The sequence below is a fragment of the Herpailurus yagouaroundi genome, unplaced genomic scaffold, assembly GCF_014898765.1.
Source record: "Herpailurus yagouaroundi ecotype Mexico unplaced genomic scaffold, PumYag 142, whole genome shotgun sequence".
Taxonomy (NCBI): Eukaryota; Metazoa; Chordata; class Mammalia; order Carnivora; family Felidae; genus Herpailurus; species Herpailurus yagouaroundi.
In genome coordinates this window covers 37,616,448-37,641,039 of record NW_024412397.1, presented here as the reverse complement: position 1 = coordinate 37,641,039, position 24,592 = coordinate 37,616,448, and the positions used below count along the sequence as shown (strand labels likewise).

Sequence of the window (24,592 nt, the reverse complement as noted above, 5' to 3'; positions counted from 1 at the left end):
CTGTAAATATATTTAAAACCTGTACACTGTAGGGGCACATGGCTGGTGCAGTTGTAGAGCATGCGACTCTTCATCTCAGGGTTGTAATACAAAAAAAAAAAAAAAAAAAAAAAAAAAAAAAAAACACAACACCCCGTACATTGAAAACACCAAGTTACATGGTATGTGAGTTACATCTCAATAAAAATGTTAAAGAGAGGGGGGAAAAAAAAGGCTTTGTGAATTAGTCTGAGAACCTCAGTGCCACAAACAATATTGCTTTTAATGGCAAATGGATTCCAAGTTTTGCTACTTTACAAAAAAATTCCCTTAAAAAAAGCATTAAGGGGGGCGCCTGGGTGGCGCAGTTGGTTAAGCGTCCAACTTCAGCCAGGTCACGATCTCGCGGTGCGTGAGTTCGAGCCCCACGTCAAGCTCTGGGCTGATGGCTCAGAGCCTGGAGCCTGTTTCCGATTCTGTGTCTCCCTCTCTCTCTGCCCTTCCCCCGTTCATGCTCTGTCTCTCTCTGTCCCAAAAATAAATAAACGTTGAAAAAAAAATTTTTTAAATAAAAAAAAAAAAAAGCATTAAGGATAGGGGCGTCTGGGTGGCTCAGTTGGTAAAGCATCCGACTTGGGCTCAGATCATGATCTCACGGTTCGTAGGTTTGAGTCCCATGTCAAGCTCTGTTGACAGCTCAGAGCCTGGAGCCTGCTTCAGATTCTGTGTTTCCCTTTTTCTCTGCCCCCTCCCCCTCCTCGTGCCCTGTCTCTCTCTGTCTCTCAAAAATGAATAAATGTTCAGGGGCGCCTGGGTGGCTGAGTCAGTTGGCTGTCCAACTTCAGCCCAGGTCATGATCTCAGCACTGGGGAGTTCAAGCCCCACATCAAGCTCTGTGCTGACAGCACAGCGCCTGGAGCCTGCTTTGGATTCTGTGTCGCCCTCTCTCTCTCTGCCCCTCATCTGTTCATGCTCTCTCTCTCTAAAACATAAACTTAGGGGCGCCTGGGTGGCGCAGTCGGTTAAGCGTCCGACTTCAGCCAGGTCACGATCTCGCGGTCCATGAGTTTGAGCCCCGCGTCGGGCTCTGGGCTGATGGCTCAGAGCCTGGAGCCTGTTTCCGATTCTGTGTCTCCCTCTCTCTCTGCCCCTCCCCCGTTCATGCTCTGTCTCTCTCTGTCCCAAAAATAAATAAACGTTGAAAAAAAAAATTTTTTTTAAACATAAACTTAAAAAAATGAATGTTAAAACAATTTAAAAAGCCGTTCAAGGATAAATTAAAGGTGAGCTGGTTATTCTAGGTGCAGTAAATGCCAAGCTCATACAATACACTCTCCACCAAATTCCAACCTGACTTCTTGGAAAGACCAATCTGTTAATGCAAATATTACATAAAACCCAGTGATGAACATGAGTGATGGTCCAAAGGGTCAAACAAAAGCAATTCCATACAAAACAAACAGATATTGTTTATAATAACTGTTTGTATTATACATCACCTGTAACTTCTAACATCTACTGATTTATATACCAACATTTGAGCTGTCAGTGTGACAGTTTTCTGAGTTGAGATTCTAGCTCTTACTACATATTATTTGCAATTTTCAAACAAACGCATCATTCTGCTGTTTGATACTGAATTCGAAGGTCTCAAGTGATCTACTCCATACTTCAGTTCAACTAACATTTCTTGAGTATCTACTATAGAAGGTGCCAGTCACTGTCCTGGGAACACAAAGATGAATCATAACCCTTACCGAGAAGAACATACAATTTAATAAGCATGCGAACAAATGAGTAATTACAATAAAGTAGAAGATGTTCCATCAGAGGTGAAAACCGCTATGACATACGAGAACTGGAGGACGGAGGACTTTACCACAGTTCAGGGAGGGTTTTCAGAATTAACGATAGGTGAAGAGAATACAACAGGATTACGGGAACAGCAAGATAACAGGCTAGAGAGGATAAATAGCATGACAGGAGCACGACAAGTCACTATTACACAGTGCATGGTGCAAAGTGAAGAAATTAGTTCCATTACCAAATACAGTCACATTTAAGTCATGAGAGAATTAGTCTGGATATAGTATAGAAGAGGATGAACCTGAGGAAGAATCCCAATCAGGAGTTGACAGCAAATGTCTAAGAAAGAAAGACTAGGGCCTAGACCAAGCCTGCAGTGGTAGAGCACTGCACAAATCACACCGTTCGTCAAGTAGCAATGCACTTCACACACTACATTGGATGCACATAATACCTTAATTAAAAAGACAAAAACAATGTGTAGTAAGAAAACTCAGGGGGCGCCTAGGTGGCTCAGTCGGTTGAGCGTCCAACTTTGGCTCAGGTCATGATCTCGCGGTCTGTGAGTTCGAGCCCCGTGTCAGGCTCTGTGCTGACAGCTCAGAGCCTGAAGCCTGCTTTGGATTCTGTGTCTCCTTCTCTCTCTGCCCCTCCCCTGCTCCTGTTCTGTTTCTCTCTCTGTCAATAATAAATAAACATTAAAAAAAAAAGAAAAGAAAACTCAGCAGCACTGGTTGTAGTTCTGATGTGAGGAATGAAGAAGTTTCAGGCTTGGGGCGCCTGGGTGGCGCAGTCGGTTAAGCGTCCGACTTCAGCCAGGTCACGATCTCGCGGTCCGTGAGTTCGAGCCCCGCGTCGGGCTCTGGGCTGATGGCTCGGAGCCTGGAGCCTGTTTCCGATTCTGTGTCTCCCTCTCTCTCTGCCCCTCCCCCGTTCATGCTCTGTCTCTCTGTCCCCAAAATAAATAAACGTTGAAAAAAAAAATTAAAAAAAAAAAAAGAAGTTTCAGGCTTGATCAGTGGCTAGATGGAGGTGTTGTTACCTAAAATAGCAAAAATAGGCAGACACTCCTTTGGGGAAGATAAACAGTACAGTTTTCATCATGTGAAGTGTGAGCTATCCTTGAGGACTTCTGGTAGTAGGTACTTGGAAATGGAAATGTGGTTTCCAGCATTCTGAACTGGAAGTAAGATTTCGGCTTGGGCAGCAGTAAATAAAAGTCTATGGCCCATTAAGCCTATATGGGTGTATACAGAAATGTTTCTGAGTCATTTTAAGCCATTTTGCCTCACCCTAACACAACTCTATCTTTTGCATATCCACCATCAGCCAAGATTTTGTCAAACTCTGGTTTTTGTGGTTTCAGAACAAACAAATCTCTACAAACCTGATTTCCTGAATTATCTACCATACCACACTACATCCTATGATTCTAATGTGCACCAAGAATATGGCTTGTCCCCTCCCATCCTTGGCTGGGAATCAGACATACAAGAAGAAAGAGAAGTAGGCTAACGATGGAAGGCAGAAATGTTCCCAGTATTAAAAAGAAATGAAAAAAGCAGTCAAAGTTAATCAGGAAAGTATATACATGGAAAGGTTTGAACTTTTTTTCCTCAGGGAAATACTAATTTTCCCAACACATGCTTCGTGTACTGTGACTAGGACTATCCAACCCTCAGAAGAACAATATACCATTTATGTTCATCATCTGAAGAACTCAGCAATCATACTTAACCAACTCAAAATATCTGCTCTCCAAGTTCTTACAAGAATTCAATTCAAATTGGTTGTAATTTGAGATTTCAAAAAGATCCATTTAAAGCATTTCAAACTTGAAAAGTTTAATGGATTGCCACTGCTCAAGTGTGGGCTGCACACGGTGACTTATTTCTCAAGAGTAGAGTATGAAAAGAGAAAAAATCAACTAAGTTTACAATGAAGAAGCCTGACAAATACTGCCTCAGCCAGGTGATCAAGGGCACATCAACACTGATTGTCATTTGAGAGTAAGTATCCCTGATAAAATGTGATGCAATTGACAATTTATGTCTGTGCTCTTCCTTTCCAAAATGCATGAACTCCAGTCTAATTTTAAGAAAAACATCAGACAAATCCCAACAGAGGGACATGCTAAAAATCCCTGAGCAATATTTCCCCAAACTATAAAGGTCATCAAACACAAGGAAGGTCTAAAAGTGTCACAGCCAAGAGACTAAAGAGACACGACAATTAAATGTAATGTGATAACCCAAATGGGATTCTGGAATAGAAAAAGGGCATTAGGTAAAATTTGAAAAAATTATGGAATTTAGTTAATAAAATATATCTATATTGGTTCACCAACTGTGGCAAATGTACCATACTAATATAAAATATTAACAATAAGGGAGGGGCAGTCGGTGGCTCAGTTGGTTGAGTGTCCGACTTTGGCTCAGATCATTATCTCACAGTTATCATGAGTTCAAGCCCTGCGATGGGCTCTGTGCTGACAGCTCAGAACCTGGAGCCTGCTTCAGATTCTGTGTCTCCCTCTCTTTCTGCCCCTCCTCCGTTCACACTGTATCTCTCTCTCTCAAAAAATAAACATTAAAAAATAAGGGAAAATGGATATAGGCTATATGAGAACTCTGTACTATCTTCATAGCTTTTCTGTGAACTTAAAATTGCCTAAAATAGTTTATTTAAAAAGAAGTCTAATGGACAAATTAAATATTTTCACAGATTACCAAAGCCACTTTGCATACATTCTTATCTTAAACTTCACAAAAATCCTGCAAGAGGTATCACTATCCTTGTTTTATGGATGAAAACACTAAGAATTAGAAGACTAAGCATAAATTGCTCGAGTTATAAATGCCAGAAGCCAGCCATACAACACATTTTGTTTAATAACATTCATCACAATTAATGAATAATAAACTAATAGATCTTAGTTATTCTTGGTCAAATGCTACAACAATCAGCATGCAAAAGGATAATATAATCAAAAATTTTTCAAGATGTTTTGTAGAATACCATTTGTATTATTCACATTCTGATGCAGATTTGCTAAGAATATTGCAAAACCAATTGCAATTTCAGATTCTGAATAACAGAGTAATATACTAAATTTATTAATAAAAATATGAGGAACTGTATAATATTAAGCCTGATCTGGATACAAAATTTTTGTGAAGTCAAAAATGGTACATCTTTAGAATCTTTTGTCCAAATTATTCCTCTTTTACCTGTCCAGGATCCTCATCCCATTTTTATCCATCCTTCAAGTGCCAGCTTAAACCCCAAGCCGTCCAAATGAACCTTCCCTGATTACTTCTCCCACACTGAACTTTCACTACTGTTTGTTGACCACTCAACAACATCCTGCTTTGACATGCTGCTAACTATTCCCATACTACATATAGGATACACTTAAAACGTTGATGAATGAGAACACCAAAAAATAATAGAAAAAAATTTGTATCATCTGAATGGCTAAAGCCCTTTCACACAAATTTATCACGTTTCTGAAGAAATGCAATATTCATAAGCAAGAAAATACAGATCTTTTCTTCATATAATGGTTGAGTTACATCCTCTAAAAAAGTTTTGAGAAGAGGATATAAATAAAAAAATTTACCTGAGTGTTTTTCTACTAGGAACAAATAACATACTTAAATTAACCAGAGGCAAACTTTACATCCTTTTCCTCTACAAATTCTGCCTTCTTTTCCATCGTAACCACCTTTGTTTAGCCAACAGCTATTTATAATATTTTATTTAATTTTAAGAGAGAGAGAAGAGAGAGAGAGAGAGAAGAGAGAGATGGAGAGTGAGCAGGGGAGGTACAGAGAGAGAAGGAGACAGAGAATCACAAGTAGGCTCTGCACTGTCAACATGGAGCCCAATGTGGGACTCAAACTCACTAACTGTGAGATTATGACCTGAACAGAACAAAAGTCAGATGCTTAACTGACTGAGCCACCCAGATACCCCCTACAATATTTTAAATGAGACACAACTTAAACCCAGAACTAGTTTTTAAAAGTAGTCTCTAGGGGCGCCTGGGTGGCGCAGTCGGTTAAGCGTCCGACTTCAGCCAGGTCACGATCTCGCGGTCCGTGGGTTCGAGCCCCGCGTCGGGCTCTGGGCTGATGGCTCAGAGCCTGGAGCCTGTTTCCGATTCTGTGTCTCCCTCTCTCTCTGCCCCTCCCCCGTTCATGCTCTGTCTCTCTCTGTCCCAAAAATAAATAAAAAACGTTGAAAAAAAAATTTAAAAAAAAAATAAAAGTAGTCTCTGCGACCAATGTGGGGCTTGAACTCATGACCCCAGGATCAAGAGTCACACACTCCACTGACTGAGCTAGTTGGGTGTCCCCATAAGTGTATTAAGTACACACTATACTCTTGCTAGTGTATATGTTATGTACCCCAAACTCTACATCAAAAGATAGATTTTTTTCAGAACCCCAGGCTTCCTCATACCCTCTTCCAACTTTTAATCAGCTCTGTTGGGCTACTTTGGATTTAACTCACACACTGAAATTAACACAACTACTAGAATAAATGTTCTCAGGCACGAGCATGGCATGAGTATCACCTTGGGAATGAATGCTTTACAACTCACTCCTGTCAACTTTATATAAGTCATTTACATCTCCTTCATTACTTCCTTCATTTTAACAAGGCCCATATTTCTGTCTTTAATTTACTGAAACTATCTCTGTGTTTTTTCATTTACAGACACACACCTGTCTGTCTCCATCCCAAGGACTGAAAACTATAGCAGCAAGTACTTCAACATTAATGAATCAGGAGGTCTGATCTGCCTTGTGTACACTCAAAGTGGGTTAATCTGAACCTTAAGAAAACGCTTTCTTTACAGCTGAGTGTATATTGAGTGTCCAATCTTCCCCATTTTAAAAGACCTACTTTAACGCCAGACACTGCCACAGGAACTTTTTCTACTTTAGTCTCACACTAACTTCCTATGTTCTGCTACTATTAGAGTTATTTCTGAACTTAAATACTACTATAGGGTTTACTAGTGGAAACACACTTTGCATCCAGCAGAGCACTGGGTATGAACAGGTCCCAGTCAATATTTCTGGGCATGAGGTCAGAAGATCTGGGTGCAAGTACTGCTTCCTCAATTTACTTCCAAACAATTTTATGCAAGACTCCCTAGTATTACCTAAGCCTCAAATGCTTTCTTTATAAAATAGGGGTACGTATTTTATAGAGTTGTGAGGATTAAATAAGTTAATGCACAAGTTTTTAAATTATGAAGTGCAAAGAAAACAAATGTCCCAAAATTTGTTCTTATTCCATTTTAGGGCTGACCCACATACAGCTGTTCAAAATTCCAATTGCTTTCAATGTTTTAACTATTTTTTGAATTTAAATATTTATATGGCTGCCTTTTTCTTGCATATGCTACTAATAATTCTTCTCTTGTGCCTTGACTGTGACTTTTTAAAAAAAAGACTTGGGATGTATGTAAGTGATGAATCACAGGAATCTACTCCTGAAGCCAAAAACTACACTGTATACACTGTATGTTAGCTAACTTGTCAATAAATTATTTAAAAATAAAATAAAATTTAAAAAAAAGACTTGGAAGAATTTCAACTGCTTCCACATGTGGTCATTAAAAACCATGGTCAACAACTACAAGCATCATGCCTACCAGGTCACAGGCCCCTGCTCCCTATACACTTCCTGAGAGCCGCTGTAGCAGGAAGAATGCATCAAGCAAGGAAACCAAATCCCGATTCTAGTGAGCAAATTGTGCAGTGTTTGTAGGATGCAAGTTTGAGCAGAGTCCAGGTTTCAGAATGCTCTGAAAACAGGGCTTTGAGAAGTCATTCTCTCACTTTTCATTTGTAAAATCAATATTTAAAAAAATTTTTTTAATATTTATTTTTGAGAGAGAGAGAGACAGGGTGAGAGCAGGGGAGAGGCAGAGAGAGAGGGGGACACAGAATCTGAAGCAGGTTCCAGGCTATGAGCTGTCAGCACAGTGCCTGACGCAGGGCTCGAACTCACAAAACAAGGTGAAATCTGACACTTAATCAACTGAGCTACCCAGACACCCCTGTAAAATCAATCTTCAGGATCCCTTTCAAGTAGAACAGTATGATGGGACTGGAAAACACCCAATAAAAATAAAAAAGATATACTAGGATATTTTTTCAGCAAAGAAAACAGGAACATCTGAGCATGATGGTTAAAGACCACCCCACCCCAAAAGTATTTCTTAAAGATAGAGATAGGGTTGTAGTATTCTCATAACTCCTTATTTCCAACATATTCCAGAAAGCAAATATCTAAACAATTTAATTTCTCCCTGTAGATCTCAATATATGTATCATTAGACCGAAATATGATTCAGTTCTATTTAAAATTTCTCTATTTTATCATTATTATTAGTCCTTATTATAACTAAATATTTGGGAATTAAGTGAATTCTTGGATCACAAAAGAACTAATGTTGAAGATAAGGCTAGTTATCTTCACTCAAAATAAATATCGAGACATAATCTTTATATTACAGAACCCCACTTTCACAATCGTGGTTCCTTTTGTTCTCTTGCAAACCCCTAAATGGTTTTGTTCTTTGACATGTATTTATGTCCTTTGCCTCTCTTAAAAAGTTAACACAAACATTTTTCTTAAGCCTCTCTCTTCAATTCAACTATAAGCTTTGATTCTCATTTTTCAGGATCCACTATAATTTATTTCATTTTGGTTCTCAGATTGGATCTCTTTCCTAGGATACAAAAAGTTAATAAAAACCCAAAAAAGGGCAGTTTTTTTCTTTTAAGGCAAAAAAAATTCCATGATGTTGGGGACTTTCTGGAGACTGATTAGTCAAGTCAGTTGCCATCTCTAGGAGAAAGAGGGAAGATCTCAGTGGTTTGCTCTAACTTATCTTCTAAAAACAAATACCCAGGGGTACCTGGGTGGCTCAGTTGGTTCAGTGTCCAACTTCAGCTCAGGTCATGATCTCACGGTTTGTGAGTTCAAGTCCCACATCACGCTCTGTGCTGACAGCACGCAGCCCGGAACCTGCTTTGGATTCTGTGTTTCCCTCTCTCTCTGCCCCTCCTTCACTCGTACTCCCTCTCTCTCTCTCCTCAAAATAAACATTAAAAAATTTTTTTAATAAATAAAAATACCCAAATTTAGCTTGGAATCCAATCCTGCTTTTGATAATTTTTTTAAAATATAAAACACAGGTATCAAATCCTCTCTCATTTCTTCTCACATCCCAGTCCTCTCTGATGGAGTTATTTTTCCCTGACAGTGTGCAGCTTTACCATTTAATGGGAAATACTTAGGGTAAATGAATAACCTCTACACACCCTCTGACATCCTTTGAAGGCTTACTATCATTCTCTTAAAGAAGTTTTCTAAAGACAGATTTTACTTTAAAAATATCCTTGAAATGAGCAATTTCCACCTGTTAAGTTTCAATTCTATTACTGCAAAGGTTCATTAGCCTTCTAAATTGCTAGCAAACAAGTGGAAAAGACAGTTTACTCAGGGACTAATTTTTCTGCAAGGAACCCAATGCCCATACCTGGCTAGCAACTGAGTTTTGGAAAATCAATGCTAACTTGTAATGAGGATACTGTTATAATTAAGTTTATGTATTTCTAGATGTAATTTAGTATACTGTGACCCTAACTAAAATTTTGATATACTTACTAAATGCCAATCATTGTTCTAAGTGATCCATTTAATCTTCATAAGTAGAATTATTAACCATGCACTACATATAATGAAACTAGAGCACAATCAACCATTGATTAAGAAACTTCCTCAAAGTCAACAGATTAAGGAGCAAAAAGGAATTCAAACCTAGACAGTCTGGGTTCAGAGTCTTCATGCTTAACCATTAAGCTACCCTGCTTTTCATATCTTGGAATTATTAACAGGATGGGTATTCTGAAGTAGGTTATCCAACTGAAAGCTACTTAATACCAAATACAGGACCACCACAGTGACAGGGCTAATTCATATCCATAAAACAAAATCCTGTAACTAAACGAATTGTGACTTGTATTAGGTAGTCTATTTCTGCCATTAAAACATCTCTGGAGGGGGCGCCTGGTGGCTCAGTCGGTTAAGCATCTGACTTTGGCTCAGACTTCAATATGCTGGCTCAGGAGTTCGAGCCCTGCCATGGGCTCTGTGTCAACAGCTCAGATTCTGCATCTCCCTCCCTCTCTCTCTCTCTGCCCCTCCCTCTTTCACACACTGTCTCTCTCTCAAAAACAGAAATTAAAAAAAAAATCTCTGGAATTCCCAATAGTGGAGAGTTGTCCTTTTCTTATGAATTATAGCACATGGGCCTATTAATGTTTCTAAACACAAGAGACCAATAAAAAACAGCAACACAAAGACACAAGGGAAAAGACACAAGGGGCTAGTCCAATTAGGAATGATGACGAATATTCCAGGAAAGCAGAACCTGCCGATAATGTTTTGACTTTGGTGGGGAAGAGGCTGTCCAGAAGCTAACAGCACATAACTTAGGCTGATTCTATTTATTAAACAACTTAAATGGCAGTCAGTTAAGTGTCAAACTCTTGATTTTGGCTCAGGTCAGGATCTCACAGTTCATGCCATCAAGCTCTGCACTGACAATGCGGAGTCTGCTTGGGATTCTCCTCTCTCTGCCCCTTCCCTGCTCACGCTCTCAAAATAAATAAATTTTAAAAACCAAGTGGGGAGAAGAAATTTAAGTAAATGAGCTATAACAATCAAGGTGATTTTTTTCTATTTGTACTAAAGTTTAAATGAAGAAGTAGACTTAGTCATGCTATCTTTATTCTCGTCTTCCTGTCAAGTTTTTAGCCTCACTCCCTTAGTATGTATTATCCAGTTACTAAAGAATGACTCTCAGGGTCATAAAGATCAGCTAATCTGGGGCTTCCCAAATTGGGTGTTTCATGGAACACTGCTGCACAAGGTTTTAACAGGCAGACCATAACTCAGAGATTCTGGGCTGTTTTGAAGCAAAAAATAAGTTTCTTAGCTACATCCCTGCTCCAACCCTTAATATGCTCACGTCCAGGGCAAAGCTCCAAGAGCAGAATCTGCTTTGTAAAATTCCTCAAAATCACTGAAACACATTTTTGATGAATACATCCTACCATCTCGCAGGGCTAATAGTTTATATATAGAATACAAACAAGAGACCCAACATTTCTCCTGTCCTGGTCATTCAACCTCTTCTTGACAACTTCCAACAGCAAATGCACTACTTTATTTAACCTTCATTCTTGAAGAATAGTTTAATTGGATATAGAATTTTAGGTTGGTGATGTTTTCAACACTTTTCATTCCTCTTTCCTTCTTCCTTGAGTGGTTCAGCTGAGAAACCTGCTCTAATTCTCATCCTATAGGTAAGAGGTATCCCTTGCCCCAGTTCTTTCAAGGTTTTATCTTGGTTTTCTACAGTTTGAAGAAGATATGTCTAAGTGTAGACTGTGGGTTTGTTGTTTTGTTTCGTTTTTTGTAATCCTGCCTCGTATTTGTTCTTGGAATTTCCTAATCAGTGGTTTGATGTCAGTCATTAATTTTGAAAATTCTTGGTCATTACTTCTTCAAATACTTCTTCTGCTTCAATTGTTTTCCTGGTGTTCCAAGAATATGCATGACATCTTTCCAAAATGTTCCCATAATTCTTGAATCTTCTGTGTTGGGCTTTTTTTTTTTCCTTTTTGCATTTCAGTTTGGAAATTTCTATTGACCTATTACATAGCTGATAGGTCATTTCCCCAGCAATGTCCAATCTACCGAGGTGACCACCAAAGGCACTCATTTGTCATTGTTTCTCATTTCTAGCATGGTACCTACTTTTCCATTAGAGTTATTAACATATTAATCAGTTACTTTAAACGCCTGGTCTGACATCTCCAAAAGTTGTGTCCTACATGAATCTGTTTTGTCTCTTCAAACCATTTCGTGACTTCTGACATGCCCTGTAATTTTTTCAAAAGCTGAACTTGATTATCAGGAACTGGGGTAAGTAGGCCTTTATTGTGAGGTTTTATCTTAATCTGGCCAGGAGTTGGGCTGTGTTTGCTGTAGATACAGACAGCAGAGGCTGACACTCATTACTTTAATAGTTCTTTCATATTAATGTCATTTCTAACTAGCAGAATGGTCTTGTCACCTGTAACATACCCACTGGTCCTAGTTTTGCGCTCTTGCCTAAACCTAACTCATCTCTTCTGATAGTTTTCAAAGCATGTGAAGATAGGTAGCACAAGTCTGATCTCTGATATTCCCCATTTCCTTCAACTGTTCTCCAAGGTATTGTGTTTCTATTTCTTTGCCATCCTGGCCCCTACCTCTGGATACACTGTAGTTAATTCCATTAGCCAATGTGCAATCCAGAGTTGAATACAGAAACCCAGCTGTGACTGAACCAGCTTTCAAAGAAACAGTACTTACTTGGCATATTCTGAAAACTTGGTGTAGCTTAACACTGTTTATACCAGCTACGTCACAATGCTAACTGCTGCATGACCAGTGCTTTCTCTCATGAAGTGATGCCAAGCCATGTCCTAACTGTATTGATGCAGTGAGTTTAGGAGGAAATAACTGGAAGTTTTTAAGCAGAGAAAGTAATGCAAGATTCCCACAGATCCCATTAATTTTGCACTGGTTACGGAGCAAAGGTCATTAAACTGTGAATCACTGTTCGTCTCAGAGGTGGCCCTAATTCAACTGAAGTTGTAAGCAAATTTATGTGCATATGTGGATTTTTCAAAGATGCTGACAACTCAAAAAAGGTTAACAACGTCTATGTTCTTCTCGTATTCTATAATCTTCCTGATTTTCATGAACACTCCTTTTTTTTTTAAATAAAAAAACCCTAAACACACTTAACCATATTCCCAAAAGTCAAACAGTAACTAGCATTTTATGAAGAATTAGAATACAAAACATATTAACTGCAGCATAATGTTAGGTCTAGCATCTAGTAAGTCATCAAATTGATCAAGTTTACTGATAATGAGCTGCCTTAATATCTATGCATTTTGTTGTATGTGCATTGTTTTAAAATGTATTGTTAAATAAATGTATTGCTTATTAATCCTAAAACCTCCCAAGAATATTACTTTATATTAGAGTCAGATGACTGGATCTTAGAAAGGTTCCAAGAAGAACAGGCTTTGCTCTGAAGCAGTTATTTTCTCCAAAAACTGATCTAAACACGACCAGATTCAGGAGATGCTTAAAAAAGAATTCTCATGTTAGGAAGTTAAGTCTGACAGAGCTCTAGGAGACTGTTAGTATAAACGATGCACAGTTCTCCTTAAACTTTTCATTTACTGAACTACGTGAGAGGTTCACATTTTACTTGAACAAGTCTGATGTGTGCAATGGTATTAAAATTATCAAGACTTAAGTTCTAGTTCTAACACAAATCTTACTTCAAAAGCAAGAAGTGGATAAATTAAATGGCATAATTACAAGTAATACCACTACTCCCCTAATTACAATGGTGTGCTGAAGGAATTAGACATAAAGAGGCAATGACTTTTATTAAAATTTAAATATTCTTGATAGTACATATTCCTCCACAATTTTGTCACAGAGACCTAGTTCTTTAAATAGGTCCAACAGGTATAACTTATTTAACTTAATATGGATAAATGGTCTTTTTCCCCCTTAAAGCTCCACTCCTATTTGAAATGAAGGAAACAAACAAACAAAAAAAATAAATGCTGGCCAGCAGCTGTCAATGTTTAGAAAATCACTTACACAATTTAAAAAAATGAAACTGAATATACACAACTACTTAAAAACAAAAGAGTGGAACAAGTACATCAAAATATTAATTAAATGTTTTCACTGGTTCATGTAAACCAGTGAATGTTTTTTTGTTATTTCTTTTTCAGTATTTTCTGGATTTTTTTTTCTCCTTTTAAGTAGGCTCCACGCCCAATGTGGGACTTGAACTCACAACCCTAAGATGAAGAGTCACATGCTCTACCGACTGAGCCAGCCAGGCGCCCCTACTTTCTATAATAAACATGTATTGTTTTTATGCTGGGAGACTACTGTATGAAGAAAATGGCATATTGCTTTTATAAGTTGAATTAAGATAAAGTACTTAGAAATTCCCAAGTATAACATAAGGAATAGGGGGAAAAGTCAAGAGCACTGAACTTTAGAACGTTAATAGACCTTATAATACATCTACATCCTAAGGTTGAGAAAAGAACAGGTTTGATACTATACAATTTCTTCAAGTTCATATAGTAAATTCTAGAACTCATAACCCTTAAGTTCTAGGTTCATTATTCTAAATCCATACTCTATTCACTGAAGACTAAGATATCCAAGTAGAATGTAAATTTGTACATACAGTATGGCTATTAACTGTTTTTCAAGATAAACATTTTTTTGTTTACTTATTTTGAGTGAGAGACAGAAGGGGGTGGGGGGAGAGGGGCAGAGAGAGGGAGACAGAATCCCAAGCAAGCTCCACACTGTCAGCACAGAGTCTGACATGGGGCTCAATCTCATGAAAACATGAGATCATGACCTGAGCCAAGAGCAAGAGTTGGGATGCTTAACTGACTGAGCCACCCAGGTGCTCCCCGCCCCCATTTTTTATTACAGTTTACAATAATGTTTCAAATCTATGATTTTCATAAGACAAAAGAAAATGTATGAAAATGTTCTCAGGAGCTAAGTGGTTTTAATGTATTCATTTAAATGGATTTTTCAAATTTCCTTGGAATATGTTAATATTTCTGAGCCTCAGTGTTCTCATTTGTAAAACATGTGTAACTATAGTTATCTACCTCATAGAGCTACAAATAAAAACCGGACCAATACTTACAAAAATTTTGTTCTAAAATGTCATTTACTTTTATTCACATTTTTAGGAATGCATTACATGGAAGGATGGAGCACTGACTTACTATACTAAGTTTAAACTTCATCAGTAGCTTTACTTTTTCAGAATCTCACAAAGTAGCTCACTTGTCCCACTGTTTGTCTTATACTCCCATTTTACAGCCATTATTACAGCTATTGCTTATAGTTTGCTTGCTTACTTGCCTAGAATTCCCAACCATTCCTTTGTTGATAAGAATAAAAAAAGTAGAGAGCTTTCCCTAACAGGGCTATGAGGACACTCTATCTGCTGATGGCTACTCATTAGGGGCGGGCTGGGACCTCCCGGTGTTTAGACATTTTCAGCACATCACAATGCTGGGTTTTCTTTTTTCTGAAGTTTATTTATTTATTTTGAGGGAGACGGTGGCTGAGGGGAGTGGCAGGGGGAGAGGGAGAGAAAATCCCAAGCAGGCCACATGGTCAGCACAGTGCCTGACACAGGGCCTGATCCCATGAACCAGGAGATCAAGACCTGGGCTGAAATCAAGAGTCGGACATTTAACTGACCGAACCACCAGGCGCATCCTTTTTTCCCCTCAAGTTTACTTACTTTGAAAGGGAGAGGGAGAGAGAGAGAGAAAAGGAGACAGGTTTCTATGGAACTATTTCCTAGGGGAAATTTCTTCCCTCTGATTCTACTTATATATTGTCTTTCTGAAAATGCTTGGTGGTTCTGGTGATATTATCTTATGTAACTACAGACTGTAAGTACAACCTGCCTGGGTTGTCAGTAAAGTGGGCAAGATCCAACATGGATTACAGCAGTGAGTTGTTTTCCAGATACAGATGATCACCATCACTCCTGGGCCTCACCAGGCAGAAGGAACACTGCTTTTCCTCTGCTCCAAGATCCCATACAGAGAGGTTCCTCACTACTGCAATCTGGTCCAAGAAAGGAGATGCACAGGAGCTGACCCTCCTGGTTGTTTCCACTGGAGCACTCTTAGTTCCAACCTCCTGCTTCCAGGTGTTCAATGTGGGGCAAAGAGCATTTGTGTAAACGCTCCCACCTGAAGAAGAGTAAATGCCAAGATGTGGTTCCTCTCTTCAATTCCTGTTCAGGATCTGCCTTCTAAGAATACTGCCATAGGGGGCACCAACTGCATTTCTTCTATTAGAGCAGAGCTATTACATATTTTATATATAGTAAATAAAACTTCTTCATTTCTCATATATCTCTCCATTTTATCTATACCTATCTTTTATGCAAGGCTGATCAATCATTACAAACAGAACTTTCTGTGACAATGAAAATGTTTTGTATCTACACTATCCAACAAAGTAGCCAAAAGCCACATGAGGCTATTGTGCATCTGAAATCTGGATAGTGCTGAGGATTTAAACTTTGTTTTATTTAATATTAATTATTCTTTTTTTAGTTTATTTATTTTAAGAGAGCAAGCAGAGAGAGAATCCCAAGCAGGCTCCAGAGCATCAGAGCAGAGCCTGACACGGGGCTCAAACCCACAAACTGAAATCATGACCTGAATCGAAATCAAGAATCAGATGCTTAGCTGACTGAGCCACCCAGGCTCCTAATTTTAACTAATTTAAATAGCACAAACAGCAAGGGGCCTACTGAATAGTGCATGCAGCTATCTCTCTATATTTCACCTCAATTCCTTCATCTTGTCTTTCCATTTTATTTCTCTCCCCTCTTTTCATTAGATCTTTTTATTTTGCATTTATGCAAATAAGATATGTAACATAATATATAATGTATCTTTATATACATCTTTATTAGTTACACTAAGTTTTATATATTTATTCTAACATCTTAAAATAGAAGTCATGGGTAGAATGTCTGAACAACTATCCTGCTTTTGTTTTTTCTATGGAATAGAATGAAAATCTAAATCATCAAGGAAATCATGTGACACTCTGACTGCAAGTCTCTTAACATAATCAACTACACTCCAGAACACTGGGGTGAAATATAGAAAACATTTTAGACTAACTTAATTTCTGAGACAATTACCTTCAAGAAATCATGAAAAATTACCAAAAGGGTGAAATGTACCTAATTTTGCAAATTATTACAGTATTGCAAATACTGTACCTAATTTTATTTATTTGGTACCTAATTTTAAAGAGGTAGATTCCATAAACAGACAAGTAGGCCTTGATACAGATAAATCAGAATCTCAAAAAATGATTATACATATTAAGAGTTTAGGAATCCAGGCACAATCCCTGAGATGCTAAGACTATAACTAGCAATATAAACATCTCCTTTTTTGAGAGGAACTATAGATACAGTAAGACAAGACACAGGCTGGCTAGAAAACCTCCACGTTTTCTTGTTTGGGCCGGAACTTCTGAGGTAGTTACTATAAGCTGGGCAGTTTTAAGCACCCAATTCATGTAAATCACATAATGAACATATAAAGCAGGTGTAAGTATTATCCCTATTTTACAGACGAGGAAATTGATGTACAAAGAGGCCAAATGCTTTGCTGAATGTCAGTGAGCTAGTAAGCGCTGAAGCCAGAATTTAAACTCCTATAATCCAGTTCGAGAGTCTTCACTCGTCATCACAAAGCTAAAGTGCTTCCTGAAGTGTTCACTGCTCTAAGGCCAAAGTCACCTAAGAAAAACTTCTAACCACAGACCTATGTCCTGGCCTTATATCTTTAACACATAAAAACATTTTAATCTTTAATTCAGAATAAATATATTCTTAAGAAATCTAAAAAGAAAGCAAGCCAAAATAAGAAATGACAAGTCAAGTTTTTAAGAAATCCCATAGGATGAAACACTAAGATAAGAAAGATATATTATTTTAAACATTAATTTTATAAGAATTTGATGAACAACTTCCAAGAATGGCTGATGTTAAAAAAATAAAGAGGTTTAGGGGTGCCTAGGTGGCTCAGTCGGTTAAGCATCCCCAAACTTTTGATTTCAGCTTGGGTCATGACCTCACGGTTTGTGGGATGGAACCCTGTGTTAGACTCCGCACCAACAGCACAGAGCCTTAGGATTCTCTCTCTCTCTCTCTCTCTCTCTCTCTCTCTCTCTCTCTCACTGCCCCCCCCTTTCAAAATTAACAAACTTAAAAAAATAAAGCAATGAAGTAGTACCAAAATTAACATGATCAAAAATGCTGATGCTACATTGTCAAAAATATTACACTTCATAAAAAAAAAATACTTCAGAGCTTAGAAGTAAAGCTTATACACAGCAGAAATAAACACCATAAATTATTCATGCTGTAGTAAAAAACTGTATTTACTGGACCTTACTTAAATATTCTTTATTTTAAAAATAAGAAATATAAAGACATTATAGGTCTTACTGTAGTTACATTTTGTTTACTGAAATGATGCTTAGATTCTTTCTCAGAGCCCATTGCTTGCATCAGACATACACTCTCACAAATTTACTCGCATAATTCCTAAACCCATGGATTAGAAAAAGTAATGTAAAACCAGGGAGAACAAAAGCTTTAAGCACTCATTGCAGAAAAAAAAAAAAAAAAAGATAAACAAAAAAAACCACATTAAGGTTTATAAAACTTAGTGTCTAATTAAACAGTATTTTACATTTACATTAAATAGGTCCAAACACTACTGCAGATTGCATCAAGCTTTTCGAGGTGTAACTAACTTGTTAGGAACATTTATACTTGAATTCTCCTATGGGTCACTTCAACAGGGAACCTGTGCCTGCTGGGACTCCCAATACCATGATGATCCAGGGACTGCAACAACCAAATCAGTACTGAAGGCTGCGGTTGGTGTGCTGGCAAAACAGAGGTAAGGTTCCAGCCAGATCTGGGCTGACTTGTCAAACTCACAAAACTCTGGCACTACCATCTCCTCTGACTGATTTCCTTCTGATTTGTCCCAGAATGGGAGGATCTGTGAGTTGTCCAAGTAAAAGCTCTAATAAATCCCTTTGTTTCAACAGAGTCCCATAAAAAGGTGAGAAAACAATCTCCACTCCCAACATCAGACAAGCAGGCTGTAAGGAAGAATACAACAAAAACAACAAACTCAAGGGAAGGGGCACCTGGGTGGCTCAGTCAGTTGAGTACCCAGTTTTTACATTGGCTCAGGTTGTGATTCTGGGGTCATGGGATCAAGCCCCATATGAGGCTCTGCACTGTGTGTGGAGCCTGCTTAGGATTCTCTCTCTCTTCCTGTGCCCCTCTCCCGCATACTCTAATCAAAAAAAAAAAAAAAAAAGTTTGGAGCATCTGGGGGGCACAGTTGGTTAAGTGTCAGACTTTAACTATTTGTCTATTTGTGAGCTCGAGTCCCGCACAAGGCTCTGGGCTGTCTGTGCAGAGGCAGCTTCAGATCCTTTGTCCCTCTCTCTCTGCCCCTCCCCAGTTTGCACGCATGCTCTCGCTCTAAAAAATGAACATTTAAAAAAAAATACAAGGGATGGGGCACCTGCATCCAACTTCGGCTCAGGTCTGATCTCCCTGTTTGAGTTCAAGCCTGTGTCAGGCTGTGTGCTGACAGCTCAGAGCCTAGAGCCTGCTTCAGATCCTGTGTATCCCTCTCTCTCTGACCCTACCCCACTCTTAACTCTGTCTCTCTCTCTCTCTCTCTCAAAAATAAATAAACACTAAAACATATATTTTTTAAACACTCAAGGGAAACTAAAGGAAGATTATAGACATGAGGAAAAATGAAAAAAGATAAACATGAAGTCAAGATTCAGAATACTCAATATACACATAAGTTAAAGAGAGGGGTGCCTGGGTGGCTCAGTCTTTTTGGCGTCTGACTTCGGCTCAGGTCATGATCTCACAGTTCATGGGTTCAAGCCCTAAATCAGGCTCTGTGCTGACAGCTCAGAGCCTGGAGCTTGCTTTGGATCCTGTGTCTTCCTCTCTCTCTGCCCATCCCCCATCCCCTCTCTCTCAAAAATAAACAAACATTAAAATATTTTTTTAACTTAAAAAAAAGGAGAAACCATAAAAAATCAGAAGCAAAAATAAAAGGCAACTTAGATCTTTGCAATTAAAGGGAACATCAACATCAAACAAAATTACTTTTTTAAATGTTTATTTATTTTTGAAGGGGGGAGGCAGAGAGAGAGGGAGACAGAGAATCCTAAGCAAAAGCCTGATGTGGGGCTCCAACTCGTGAACTGTGAGATCATGACCTGAGCCAAAGCAGGACACCCAACCAACTGAGCCATCCAGGCACCCCTCAAACATCAGGCAAAATTAAAAGACCAATATCCTATGTATGTGTAGGCAAAGTGTTAAATGTGCAAGAGAAAGCAAAAATACATTAACTAGGCCAAAAGAAAAAAAGAAAAGACATGATCCAAGAATTCTACATTCAGTGAAGCAGTCAGTGATGGGTGAGCAAAAAAGAAAGCTGTTCTCAGACATGCAAGGACTTTTTGTTATTTTTCATGACTGCTATATCCTGTCCTTTATTTTGACATAGTTGACAGAAATAGCTATTCATGTAAATTTTTTCATGACAAATAATACATGAATAATGGCAATAACACACAAAAAATAGGATTCTTTACACACCAATAAAAGGATCTAAGATCCTATAAACAAAATTGGGTCTATAAAAAGGAAGGGAAGAGAGTAATGGGCTATTATTTCAAATTATGCATTTTCAATATCAATAGCAGATTTTGGTTTTTATCTTCCATTCTGGATTTTTGGTATTTTCCATTTTCCCCAATGAATAAATGTGTATGTACACACACACACACACACACACACACACACACACACAAATATATATATATTTGAGCAAATACATTTGTGAAAATGTTAAGATAAAAAAGTATGTATGTTCTAGCAGTTTTCCAGAAAATGGAAAAAGACTGCTCTCAAAACAGTGTGTTCCCTTTACATCAGAAACATTCAAGTAGAGAATGTGTTTTGGGAAATGTTCTAGAATAATTTCCAGCACTGGTGCATTAAATTATCTCCAAACTCTTTTTAATAACAAGTATCAACTTTAGACTATATCTATCTATCTATCTATCTATCTATCTATCTATCTATCATCCCTTTATAACAACAATGAAACAAACAGCCCATTTAAAAAATAGACAAAGGACTTGAACAGACATTTCTCCAAGATGATAAACAAATAGCCAATCAATTAGGATGGCTACTATCAACAAAAACCCAAATAAAAAGTGCTGTCAAGGATGTGAGGAAATGAGAACCCTGTGCATTTTTGGTAGTAACATAAAATGGTGCAACTGTTATGAATGGTATGCTATATGGTACATCAGTTTCTCAAAAAATTTGAAAATAGAATTGTCATATGATGCAGCAATACCATTTCTGGGTATAAACCCAAAAGACCTGAAAGTAAGGACTCAAAATAAATACATGCTAAGACCCCATGTTCATAGCAGCATTATTCACAACAGCAATAAAGTGGAACCAACCCAAGTATCCAAAAGACACATGGGAAAACAAAATGTGGTATATACATACCATGGAGTATTTCAGCCTTAAAAGGGAAGAAAGTTCTGGCACACGTTACAACACCAATAAACCTAGAGTACATTATGCTGAGTGAAGTAAGCCAATCACAAAAAGTGCATGATTCTACTTATATTAGGTACCTAGTCAAATTCAGAGACAGAAAGAATGGTGGTTGTCAGGGCCGGAGACAGTAAGGAATGAAGAGCTGCGTAATGGGTATGAGTTTCAGTTTGCAAGATGAAAGAATTCTGGAGATAGGCTGCACAGCAACGAGAATGTACTTAACACTACTGAAGCATACACTTAAAAATGGTTAAGATAGTCACGGCACCTGGATGGCTCAGTGGGTTAAACATCCTTGACCCTTGATTTTAGCTCAGGTCATGATCTCACAATCACAAGATCAAGCTCCACCATCAGGCTCCCTGGTGGGCATGGTGGCCTGCTTAAGATCCTTTCTCTCCCTCCCTCTACACACTCTCTTTCAAAAAATAAAACTTAAAAAAAATGTTTTTAAATAGTTAAGATGGTCAATTTTACGTGTATTTTACCACATGTTGTTTAAGTTTTTAAATTTGAGAGAGAGAGAAAGTGTAGGAGGGGCAGAGACACAGGGAGACATTGTTAGAGTGGAGCTCAAATTCAGGAACCATGAGGTCATGACCCAAGCCAAAGAGTTGGATGCTTACCGACTGAGCCACCCCGGTGCCCCAACTACGGTTTTTTAAAATACAAAAGCAAAAAATATACCATCACTTTAATGGCTCCCAGAATTCTCCCTACCAACTAGCTACTCTGAGAGCATTATGCAATTTAAATGACCTGGTAAAAGGAAAAGAGCAGAAAAAATAATTATGTAAAAATAAGGGTTTCTGATACTTATTATCAACTGTCTTCACACAGGTTGTGTCATTATGAATTTATATCAATTGATATGCAGTTGAGACGTCTCCACTTCCACCTCCCTTTGTCACCAGACAGAATATCATTTTGTTTTCTTAAATTCTAGAAGACTGAGCATTAAAATTACCTTTGCCTCACTGCTTTCATTTTTTCCCCCTACATCTAGGAATTTATGAAAAAATTATCACAGTGTCTGGGTAGCTCAGTCGGTTAAGTGTCCGACTTCGGCTCAGGTCATGATCTCACGGTTCGTGGGTTCAAGTCCCACGTCGGGCTCTGTGCTGACAGCTCAGAGCCTGAAGCCTGCTTAGATTCTGTATCTCCCTCTCTCTCTGCCCCTCCCCAAGCCATGCTCTGTCTCTCAAAAATAAACAAACATTAAAAAAAAGAAAAAATTATCAAAAGTAAGCAAGGATTTACCTAAAGTGTGATTCAAAACTATGTTTTTCTGATAACAAGAAACTGGAAAAAACAAACGCTGAACAATAAATATCTGGTTAAAGAAATACTTCATTTTAGATGAGAATCATGAGAAACATGAGAATCATGTTTACTGTAAATATGTAAAAAAGACTACATAAAATAGCATACACTGGGATTCCATCTCTTAAATCTTATCAATGGTTCTCTAGGAGGTAATGAGATTTTAGGTGGCATCTGTGTGTGCTTATGAATGGCTTCTAAACTACGAGGAACATGTACTACTTTTACAACTAGAAAAACTCTGGTGTCAACTATGTTTCAATTTTTTAAGAAAGCAAAAAAAAAACCCTTTAATTCACTCATATGCCAGTTATCTCAACAAAACTGGGAAAAAAATAATAATATACCTCACTGCACAAAAATGAAAGGAAAAAGTTAAAAAATTTGACCTGCCTAAAACCACATCATCTTCCTCAGCAAAACTAGTCCCTTATTTTAGTATCCTTTTAGTCAATGCCAGATTCATTTGCCCCATGGTTTCCAAAATTTCATTTATCACTGATTCCTTCTACTTTCTATGCTCAGACCCAATTAAATTATGATTCAATTGTTCCCATCCCGCCCATTCCTTTGTTTTCTCAGTGCTATCATCAAGTAAGGTTCAGGCCTACATTATCTGCAATATAAAACTTTCTAATTAAGCTCTGTTTCCCTATTGAAATTTGTCCCCATTGTAATCCACTCAGTAACTTCAATCAGACTGTCAAACACTGCCACTGCCACCATTCCTCTCCATCCTTTGGACTGTTACAACCAGCAGCTCAACCTGCTACATGCAGGTAAACACCTCCAGCAATAAAATTTTAATTTAAAATTTTCAGTACTATTTAAAACATTATTTCCTATAGTAAGAGAATTAATATTAGAAATTTCTAATCATTAAATACCTTAGGGAAAGGGCACCTGGGTGGCTCAACTGGTTAAGTGTCCAACTCTTGATTTTGGCTCAGCTCACGATCTCACATGAGTCTGAGCCCCACATTGGGCTCTGTGCTGACAACGCAGAGCCCTCTTGGGATTCTCCCTCTCTCGGCCCTTCCACCCACTTGTGCTGTTGCTGTCTCTCACAATAAATAAATTAAAAACAAACAAACAAATAATAAATGCCTCAGGTAAAGCAAAATTTTTCTTAAGCATTTAAAAAATAAAAATTAGGTTAAGCATCGGGGGGCTCAGTCCCACAAACCTGGAGATCACGACCTGAGCTAAAATCAAGAGTTGGACAATTGATCAACTGAGCCACCCAGGTGCCCGAGAAAACAAAGTTTTATGAAATTAAATACTTTTGAAAATCAGGAAAATACCATCTAGCAGATAGAGGGGAAGGATAACAAGAGTAAACAGTACATTCAGAAACAAGTAAAAGGCCAAGTAAATTAAGAAACATCTACTTAGCAACATGGCATGAGAAATATCAAGTATGAAAGCTATAAATATGTATAAAGTGGGAAGTAAAAATTCATGTATACAATAATCATTATTTAAATTGTAGATACAAACAATACCAAAAATAATACAAACAAAAATCTGCATAAGTAAAGGTAGGTAAGACAAATTGGCCAATAGAATAGAAAAGGGACTAACTACATTCCCATGTGTACACACACACACACACACACACACACACGAATTAAGTATAACAGAAATGGCACTTCATAACATAATAAGAGACAGACTGAGTCACTGATTAATCATTAATACATGACAAGGGACATTCACTATTACTTTCAATTAGATCTCTATGTCACATCATAAACAAAAAAAAATCCTAATGGATAAAAATATTAGGGGAAAAAACAAAGAAAAAGAGCAAAGTATTTTTACAGTAATGAATTGAGAAGACCACCTTAACTATATCCAGAAAGCCCAAAATCTACAAAAACAAAGACAAATATTAACATACAAACTTAGAACCAAAGAGAAAAGTAGTTAAAGGATATAGGAAATTTGAAACGGAAATAAAATGGCTAGGTTTTTTTGTTTTTTTTTTTTTTAAGTAGGCTTCATGCCTGACACTGCTTCATGCCCATCGCAGGACCCAAACTCACAACCCTGAAATGAAGAGTCAGATGCTCA

At 37.8% G+C, this 24,592-nt stretch overlaps 1 protein-coding gene across 3 annotated transcripts in view; it reads right to left on the bottom strand.

The window, feature by feature from the left end:
- Positions 1–24,592, bottom strand: part of RPRD1A (regulation of nuclear pre-mRNA domain containing 1A) — a 68,627-nt gene that overhangs the window by 10,313 nt on the left and 33,722 nt on the right. The window contains exon 7 of one of the 3 annotated variants that reach the window (XM_040479056.1): positions 15,212–15,710. The exons of the other annotated variants lie outside the window; for them this stretch is intronic. Within the exon in view, the coding sequence (XP_040334990.1) occupies positions 15,672–15,710 (39 nt within the window). The 3' untranslated portion in view covers positions 15,212–15,671. Of the gene's footprint in view, positions 1–15,211; positions 15,711–24,592 lie in introns of those variants that run through there. 3 annotated transcript variants of the gene reach the window in all.